Source organism: Eurypyga helias, unplaced genomic scaffold, assembly GCF_000690775.1.
Source record: "Eurypyga helias isolate BGI_N326 unplaced genomic scaffold, ASM69077v1 scaffold4270, whole genome shotgun sequence".
Classification (NCBI taxonomy): domain Eukaryota; kingdom Metazoa; phylum Chordata; class Aves; order Eurypygiformes; family Eurypygidae; genus Eurypyga; species Eurypyga helias.
Window position 1 is genome coordinate 1 of NW_010226089.1, and position 9805 is coordinate 9805.

Below are 9805 nucleotides of genomic sequence, written 5' to 3' on the forward strand. Positions count from 1 at the left end.
CGGCCCCGCTTGGTACGCGGCGGAGGAACCCTGCAGCGAGCTGCTGCTTCCCTGGGGACGCTCTCGGCTGGCCTTCCCGGAGCGCCGGCAAAGCACCGACGAACCGACTGCGGAGATCCCGCTCTGAGCGCGCAGCACTGCCAGCCTCGAGACAAACAAACCGGCGTGACGCTCGGAATTTCTGTGCACCGTTCCAGCTCTAAGGAGAAGGAATAAATAAAGGGACAAGTAAACGTCAGCTGGAGAAACGCAGCTGCATGTCAGCGGCTCTTCCTTTATCCCACAGAATCTGTATGGTTTCCGCAGTATCAGCACAACAGTGACATTGCCACCCTGAGGTTATGGAATAGTGTGATCCTTTCAGTCCAGCCGACAGCCTTGAACACCAGCTCAGGGAAGCTAAGGTTACAACAGGAGTCTTTCCAAATCATCAGGTGAGAACAGCCCAGAGGAAGGGATTAAGAGCACTTTAACTACTACAATCCTTACAAGAATCCTTCCATCCCCCCCAGAACATCTCACCCTTTGCTGGTAAGGCCTTGGGTTTCATCCAAAAGCCCTTGGCCAACACCACCAAACAGTTCTCAACTCCACAAAAGGCAACTTTATAACGTGAGTGAGCTTCCTGCAGGGCCTTCACCAACCTGGGAGTTTTGGCAGTGTCAGTCTTATTACCGTGACAATGTCAAACAAATGCTCGTTCTGTTCAGCACAAGAAATACAGGGCAGTCTGATTCCCCTTTTTGTGTCTAACCTCTCACATTTTAATCTGATGTGCCAGAGCCTCTTGCAGTTCAACATACACGTGTATACACGTACACTCCTTGCAGGCTTGTAATGCTGTAGAGAGATTGCGAGGTTTTCTTTCTTCTAGCCAAGGAAATTATAAACAATTTTAACTTTGCTCTCACCAAGTTAGGATATCATTACAACTAGAATTGTACCTTACAATGAAAGTGTTTTAAAGTCAAGCTAATAGGAAAATGAGACTGCCATCCAGACAAATCTGAACTACGCTGGGTTTTTTGCATGTGCTAAAACACAAAAACCATGTTAGTGTGCACATTCTGCTTACTTTGCTAGTTAAAACGCTAGAAATAAGGAATTAAATACCATTTTTTAGGATCTAGGTTCTGAAAGACCACAGTTCTGAATAAAGTCAAGAATAAAGTCTGACAGCCCCATAACTGGATGAAAGAAAAAAGCATTCTTAAACCAGAATTCATTCACAAAACTGAAGTCTCCTGCTGATCTAAAAATGAACTGATCTGGCAATGTTTGTAGAAAATGAAATGCACAGTGGCATGGGGGACAATCCATACTGTGCCTTTAGGATCTGAATTGTGAATTATTATCCTTCGCTCCGCAGCACAAGAGGCCAGCTACTTCCCAACATTCCGTTTCTTCTCCCCAAAAAGCTTCTTTCAAGGCTTTAACTTGATTTTGAGGTTACCGGTTGAACAGTTTCACTAGCATAAAGGTATACAAACCGCTCACATACAAAAACCTCCAAGTCCTTTATTAATGTTTCCAGGATGTATGTGGTACATACAATTAACATTACACCAGCTACGGGAAGCCCTCTGTTGCAAGAGGTACTTCAAAACAGGTATCCCAGAGCACCAACACAGACACACAAACACAGACACTACAAATCACTTAGAAATTATTTCCCCCCCTCCTCCCTGCCCCCTGTTTTTAATTTTTTATCTTGACAACTAGGACTTCCGAGCCCTTAGAGATTCTGAGTGCGGCAGATCTCGGGGCGCAGTGGCACTGGTTTAAGACACTAGAAGGTCAGAAGAACAAGAACCGAATGGGGTAACTGAGAGCGGTGTGGTTTTCAATGCTTTCAAGCACGGCTGCTGTCTGGGTGGATACCTGCATGTCAGCCTCCTGGTGTCCCCTGCAGAGTCTTCTCCTGCAGTACAGGTGCGTACACACCTTGTGTGCATTTACCCCTAAGCTGCAGGACAGAAGAGGAGCGCTGTCCACCACACTTGGCATCACTCGTTCCAATTAGTAGGCACTGACACATCAGGAGGGTTAAACAGATGGGACTGGAAAGACTTCAAAAAAGGGATGAGCCTGAGAGAAATCTTTGTTCATTATGACAGATCAGTGACAATCCCGTCAGATCACCAGGCTTCGCATGTCCATCTGTTCTTTAAACTCATCCTTTTTATTCAGATGCTCTGCTTAAAAATAAACACAAACTACAAAAAGGTTTGACTCCATTCTATACAGGTTCTCCTTCTCCAGAGTTGCCATTTCTGGCTCTTACGCCTTCTCCTTTCGCTTCAATTTGGATACTTTCTTGACAGTTCCGTTCTTGTTTAGAAGCTTCAAAACACGATCCTTGTGATCCAAGACCTTTAGCATGGAGTCTCGAGCCTCATTGATTTGATCCATCACAAGTTTACACCTCTGCATGTTCCCCTGAAACGAAACACTCTCGTCAGTCACAGCAGACCATCTCGTCTAAGCAACCGCGGTACATTTTCCCAACACCACTCGGAACCGGTGACCCTGGAAACACGAAGCGTACCGACGCGACTGGGTTGTTTTACAGCCAGCCTTAGCTCGTACTAACCGCAGCAGTACATATGGTCGTTCTGCTGGGCTGGGAGGCTGTAGGAACCTACCTGTATCAGCTCGTTGATTCGATGCAAGTCGTCATCAGTCGCTGCCTTTTTCTTCGGAATGAGTCCCTCCTGCAGGGCTGTCAGTCTCTCATACACATCGTGCTCCAGGTTTGTCTAAAAGACAACAGCGCTCCGTGAGAAGGTTCGCCGCCGGGCCGCGAAACATTCGCCCGCGTTAAGAAAGCGACACAGAGAAGATGATAATCGGTTCCCCTCTCGGCTGCTCACATTAGTAATTCAGAAGATGGAGCCTCTGACATAGAGCGTGGCACTAACATCCTACTTACAGATCGCTCCACTTCTGAACAAACATGGATCCTAACCAGGACTGTTTCCCCTACTTCTCACAAAACTATTCCAGGAATGCAGAGGTTTTGGGGAGTTTGGTGCTAGAATGCAGAGCACCTACCTCACCCCCAACCTGAAACAGAAGCATCCAGGAATGTGGATCAGTGCTGCCTCCTCAGATCAGCCGCACCATCCCAAACAGACGCTTCTTCAGACCTGTGCATCAGCAGGAGGGAGTTGCCAATTTTGATCATCTGTACAAAATACATCAGCTCTTATGTCTGGATCAAAACCAACACTAAGCTTCCAAGCCACTTATGCCACATTCCTGAGAAAGGGGAAAGCACGTCCCACTCCCTTTGGGCACTACACACCAGCTTCTTTTGGGTATCCCAGTGCCAGCTGACCGTGTACTCGGTTTGTACCAACGTCCTCCTGTCTCACACACCTCTGTGTTCCCCCACGTCGCAGGAAGCTGGCAAGCCCCATGCACCTACCAGCTGTACTAGCTGCGCCGCACAGAGATGGACCTTCCACCCTTGAGCACGACAGGATACACCCTTCTGATTGGCAATCTCCTGTAGCATAGCCTTCTTCTCTTCTGCCACCGGGAAAGACGGAGAAGTGTTATTCAAATTGTAGGAGGTCACCACACCTCTCTAACAAAAACATTAACTCAAGTCCTGCTCTATACATCTTAATAAACGAGAATGAGCAATGTTTTGATTCAGACAGGAAAACAGCTACTCATCTGCCACGTATCTGACCGATGCTCTCGCTTATTAACAGGCTACCTTGTTTCCAGAAAAACTGTATTCTATTGCATTTTTTTTCCCATTTGAAGAACGTAGTTCTCAGCACTTCACACACCCTGCATGGAAAAGGGTCCATCCTTTACCACTGAAATACATGGCGACTCCCTCCCTTTATCACTGAAATACTTATCTACTCCCTTCTTGACGTATTTACAGTTGCAAAACCCCAATCTGGTTAAAAATTCTATTATATTAGCTAAAAAAGCCTAAAACCCAGTATCTGATCTTTATTTTCCTTATATTAGAAAACATATTCTTTAGAAGTTCATTTGTTAGTTGACAAGAGTAATGCTAGATCTAGAATGTTTCTGATTAAATTGGCAAGTTTGTTGAGTAGTAAGAAGATCAGAAAACTAAACTGTAGTGTATCACCACAGCATGCCATTTCTTTAAGGATTACTTTCTTCACTAAGTTTCTGTCACTGCATATAAATACATTTCTCAATAACTGTATGTTTTTTTACAAAATTACAACTAACTACATTATTTCCTTTCCCCCTCCTTTTCTCCTCTATGTCGAAAGCAGGAGAGAAGCTTGTGAAAGTCATGAGTTCACTTGATCAACCCTTCTTTTCCAAACTGCCATCAGAGCCTTTTTGTGGGCTCACTTCTCAACAGTAGTGAGCTAAGAGCACTCCCAGAACACCCTTATCCGGTATGCCGAAGCAGTTCATCCCAGCTGGATGCAACTGCCAAGCTACACACAGCAGACTGACCTTTCACCCGGACGTCGCTGTATCTCTGAAAGTGGTGGTAAGCAGCTTTCCAAGGATTGCGATAATGACGGAGCAATGTGATAGGCGGCCTTGGACGCACAGGGACGTATCTTACACCTTCTTCATCTAGAAAAGGATCGGGGGAGAACTGCATCATTATCACGTGGGTGAAAGCAGGAGGTCAGCATGACACAGGAACGCCAGCAGCAGGTCAGAAAGCATGACTTCATACAAAGTGATGCTCTGTGCATTGAGAAAGGTCATTTCCCCTGAACAACACTACACAGAAAAAGCTGGGGAACAGATACTTGGATTCTGTATCTGTATTTAGGAAGCTGGAGAATAACAGAGCACCTCCTCTGAGAAACAAAAGGAAGCAAAAATGCAGACATTTGAGCAGGAAAAAAGGACACCAGAGATGACATTACCTATATACTCCTTTGGAGGAGACTTGCGTTTCTCTGCCTTCACCAGCAAGCTTTTGGCAGTCGATTTCTCATCATCAGTGCTGTTTGTTTCCATCATGTCCCCTTCCTCTGTGGAGATGACATGCTGCTGCTTACGGGGTTTCTTCCTCGGGGAGGCACCAGGTGGCAAATCGCTTGGAGGCATTGAAAGGTTATTGGCCAGCAATGCCAGAGACGGGGACACGGTACTCGTAGTCAGAGGAGGGACTGCTGAGAAGGAGGAAAGAGGCAAAGAGCCCAAACCATCAGCAGTGTAAAGGTAACTCACTAGCATCGCTTGAACACTAGTTCCTGTTTCAGCACATTGTGAGGAGCGTGAAGTGTATTAGCACTGCAGCTCCGTATGTGCAGAATTCCAGATGCTAAGGCAGCAGCATTTGCTAGGACAAGCCTATATGATAAGATCTTTAGTGTTTCATACAAAAAAAGCACAAAGAATGAGGGCAGAGACAACTGTCCCTCACTTCCTTCATATCTGAAGCCTATGTTAGCTTAATGCTATGAGAAAGGAATCCATGCCAACATCTGCCTTGTTACTGTAAAAAAGATCTCTCTATGTAGGCCTGCATGGATCACAGTCAATAGCAGGCAATTTGCTTGCCTCTTGTAATAGAGAGTCATATGCAATCAAATGGGACCACAGTACCCTCCTTGCAAGGATCTACTCGTACTGCCCAGTCCACAGCACCACGTTCAGTAGGTTACCGCACCAATGAAGACGGGCGTTGGAGCAGCAGGCAACTTGAGGGAATCCTTCCTGACACTCAGAGGGAAAAAGCTCCATCAGCCATGACTACTGCCACAGCAAAAAATTTCTGGGATGGGATCATTTGACAATTTGGCACACCCACAACTGCCAATAAGATACAAAAGAATCCTGAAGAGCTTAATGCTATCTGCCTGTGCGCCAGAGACATCCGCAGCAAGCAGCTCCTCCCATCACAGGGCAACGTACAGCTGTAAGGAGAGTGACAAAACCAACAACTACACCGGAGCTCTGATACCTATCAACGCGGAACACATTCCTACCGTTTTGCCACTGTACAGCGCCCAACATGAGATCCCCAAGGATCTGAATCTGACTGATCATCTGAGAGCATCTGTGGCCAAGCTGGATAAATAAGGCAACATAATGAATAGTCTTTAAAAGTTCTAGAGAAACATATCCATGAGTTATGGAAGGGCCTTATGAAGTCCTACTCTGGTCACTAATTCTTCACGTACAAGAGAGGCCCTTGGGCCTGAACAGTAGGATTTGTAAAAAAACTGAAATTAACCAAACTGATCCATAATATCTTGGTACTGCTGCTGAGCATGTGTGTTATAAGCAAAGAATTCATGCAGGCTCTTTGGAGTTGGATCGTTTGAAGATGAACAAAGCAGTCCAACAACAAACAATTTCATGGGAGATTAGGGAGAAGGCAAAGAAGAGCTTTTAAGAGTAACAATGCATATGGGGACTCTCTGAATGCTGTTCTCTGCTATCATGAGAGAGATAGAATTTCATTTTTAGGACGGATATATTGAAATCCTCCTAATTTCTCCACTGTCTCAACAACAGAAGAAACAAGCTGATGATTAGCCATCACCTACCAGATACTGGTCGCATTATGTCCATAGGCTCCACTTCCTCTTTGATTTTTATCTCCGGTACGGCAGGCCCCAGCACTGCTGACAGGGCACCGCTTATGGCTGACGGAGGGGGTGCTGCCACAATTGTGGTAGAGGTCGGTGGAGCCGCCGGGACAGTTCCTGGAATGGTGGACAGAGCTGCCGCAGGCTGCGAAGTGGGACTGGCTGCTGCGATGATTGCTGGAATGGCAGAGGGGGGCTGCTGGGAGGTAGGGGGGACCGCAATGGTGGGCTGCTCACTGCCCTGGTTAGACACTGCCTCCATAGACACAGTGACTGGAGTGGCCATGGACACGTGAATTTCAGGTTTTGGCTTGGCACTGTAACATAAAAAAAGGCAAAACAAGCTGAAGTTAACTGCATCTCCGGCATGACAACCTAGCACAAAGCGAGTGAGCGAACAGTTACAAACCAATAAATTGTCAAGCCACTGAACTCAAATGAAGCAGGGCAGAGGCTCCATTTACCTTTCTTCAGCATTAATTTCCAAGTATTACGGAAAAAAGTTGCGAGGCCTATCCTTTACAGCAGTTTTTGTTTGCTTCCAATGAAAGCTCATAACCACACCGGTCAGGTCTGTTCAAAGCAGGCACGCTGGCAAATTCAAAACAGGTTGTTTCCCAAGAGAAAGGAAAACACTCCAATAGCCAAAGAATACAAATCAAACAAATGCAGTGAAACTGTTACGACGCAGTTAGTTGTTGCTGAACTCTTACCCAGCAGGCCTTGGCGATCCCGACGTGCTTCGCATAGTACTCTCCACACGCGTGCTAGCTACGTCCGGCGGCTGAGGTGGAATTAAGCTTTTCCGGACTGCCAGTCTGTAAGAGACAGACCGAGGTAAGATTCCCACCTCCCCGATGCAAAGACAAATACCACTGAGAGCAGAGGAATCCACGCTCTCTTGCCCAAACCAGGATACGAGTTACAGCTGTACCATAGCTCTGTCTTCAGCATAACTGCTTTACCACAGAAAGAGTTTCATTTTACATTTCAAATTAGGTATTAGGTTTTATTTTCCTTAAAGACAGAAGATTACTTGCTCTGGCCTAGTTTCACTCCCACTCAGGGCTTCTCCAAGAACGCCAGCTTTATTTTCATCCTGCCAGTCAGAGCATCTTATGGAGACTGCCAGGCTGTGGGCAAAGGGAAGTCTGGCCATGCCACTGTCGTCCGCTGCTATTTCGAGACCAAGCAAATCATCTGGAACTGAACAGTGCTCAGACAGGATTCTGCTTCCTTTAGTTGGACGAGACTGTGTCCAAGCCTCACTCCAAGACTGCAAGTCCTCAATGCGGATGTTAGGCAGCACAGGGCTGAACACAGAAAGTACATGAGAGACTCCTGTGGAGCTGGAAGCCAAATTGTTGTCCAATACAATCAACCTCTCAAATGGAAACATTCTTTAGTGACCTACCTCTGCTGCTTTAATTTCTTGTTCAGTTTTACAGCCTGCAGCTTCTCTGCCTTAAAAAAGGTTTCCACACAAATAAAAAAAAAATACGTAATTTTAGTCTCATAAGACACTTCAGTTCCAAATATTTCTGGTGGGTAGTCGGGAGGAAATGCATTGTTAATCCTAAAGCTGTCTCTCGCCTCTTTATTCAGACATTTAAAATTAGGCAGGCAACATAAAATATTTTAAGCGTTTAAGTTACTCCCTCCCGTTTTGCTAATCAGATTTCCCAGCAGGGTACTAATCCTATCCTTTCTACTCATCCACATATTCTTCCCAAGAAAAGCTTTGAAGACAAAGCATGGAATTCTAATTTTAGTAGATTAATAAAAACAAAAAGATCCTACACTAAGCAAGAAAGCATCAAATCCGCTTTCCCTCGAAAGGTCACTTTGAAGAGTTAGGAGACAAACCGTCCTTCTTCTTGTCTCATTACTGACAATAAGAGAAAACTGTATCCTACCCCGGGGGAGGAAAAGAAGTCTGTTTCACAGGTCAGCAAATTACTCACAACCATTGCTGACTGAACAATCTGCACAACTTCTCTTATCTCCACTGAAACGGTTCCATTTAGCCAGGCCACGCTGCACAGAAGTGCACGCACGTGGCATCCTCAATCCTACTCACCCATCTGTGGTTGGTTTCTTCCGGAGGATGCTTGGGCGCGGGGAAGAGCCCTGGGCTGGTGCACTGGCACTGGCACTCTGGCTGTGGGTTTGCACGACTGTAGTTGCTGCAGAAGCTGTGTTGAAAGTGTTGCTAATAGGATTGGCTACAATGGTGGCTCCATCTGCCAAGACTACTGCTGGGATGGACGGGCATCAGCACAGCAGAGAGAAAAACAGACACAGAGGGGAAAGAGCAGGAGTTACTTAAGGAAATCTGATGACAAAGCAGGTGTTTGCAGACCGTGTGTTGTCCGTGCTCCTTTGACTCCCTTGATTTTGAACTACAGTGCTTTCAGACTATTTTATGAGCAATACCTTTGCTACAAGCAACCTGATCACTGAACCTTCTGCATGGAAGATGGAAACTACCTCCAGACTAACAACTGCTGCTAGGGAAATCATGTTTTCCAGAAGGAATGGACCACTTGGAAATCACTAGGGAGATCACCAACACAACTGGGTCAACAGAATAACACTCCTGGTGGAGTGTACGTGGCAGTACCTGCCCCTTGTAAGTCAGCACTGTCACTTGTGTTCATGTTCTGACCTTCTGCCCAAGCCTGTTTGGCCAACTAACCGATGCAGAGCATTCAGTCAGTCAGGAAGTCACCGCATGACGTGTCTGCCGGCTTTGCAACAGCACATGCTCTTGCTCGCCATATCCCATTTCTTCAGTAGGATGTTGAGGGTTTCAGCAGACCAACCATTTTTAATGAGAGATGGTTTCTATCACAGTCTGAGACCAGGTTACCAGCTGCTGAAGGTACCTGGCTGTATTTTAATTGCGACTGTGACCTAATGTGCAGCCAAACAGCTGGAAAAACATAATTTACTTGTAAATTACTTTTCCCACAAGGCCTTACTGAAGAGAATTGTTTAAGCTCAGGCATTACCAGCCTTTTCCACTGAAGTAACCCTATGAAGGCTACCCACACACTCCCCCCCCAGTATGGCTAAAAACTATGAATTAATAAATAGGTACAAAATATGTGCAGAATGCACGGATTAATGTATTTTGTGGTCCAGCAGTGACCACTGAGACTGTAACAAGATCATTAGTCAGAGCAGAAGAAAAAAAATGAAGCCAAATCCATAGTTTTCCTGGACTTCAGCAAAGC

The 9805-nt window shown here is 45.9% G+C and overlaps 1 protein-coding gene across 1 annotated transcript; it reads right to left on the minus strand.

Annotated features, from left to right (window-relative positions):
* Window positions 1-1954: 1954 nt before the first annotated feature.
* Window positions 1955-8818, minus strand: LOC104509489 (histone deacetylase complex subunit SAP130-like). Its single transcript, XM_010151451.1, has 8 exons — window positions 8647-8818; window positions 7280-7384; window positions 6525-6883; window positions 4893-5141; window positions 4465-4590; window positions 3431-3534; window positions 2646-2759; window positions 1955-2439 (listed from the first exon to the last, which is right to left on the minus strand). The coding sequence occupies exons 2-8, from the start codon at window positions 7312-7314 to the stop codon at window positions 2281-2283; spliced, it is 1146 nt and encodes a 381-aa protein (XP_010149753.1). The 5' UTR covers window positions 7315-7384; window positions 8647-8818; the 3' UTR covers window positions 1955-2280.
* Between the last annotated feature and the right edge of the window lie 987 nt (window positions 8819-9805).

Bases quoted from the DNA above. Each gene is read 5' to 3' on its own strand.
- LOC104509489 (XM_010151451.1), bottom strand. From the start codon at position 7,314: ATGCGAAGCACGTCGGGATCGCCAAGGCCTGCTGG. The intron at 6,884-7,279 runs GTAAGAGTTCAG...TTTATGTTACAG, and splicing joins GGATCGCCAAGGCCTGCTGG to TGCCAAGCCAAAACCTGAAA. The intron at 2,760-3,430 runs GTAGGTGCATGG...GTTGTCTTTTAG, and splicing joins CGGCGCAGCTAGTACAGCTG to ACAAACCTGGAGCACGATGT.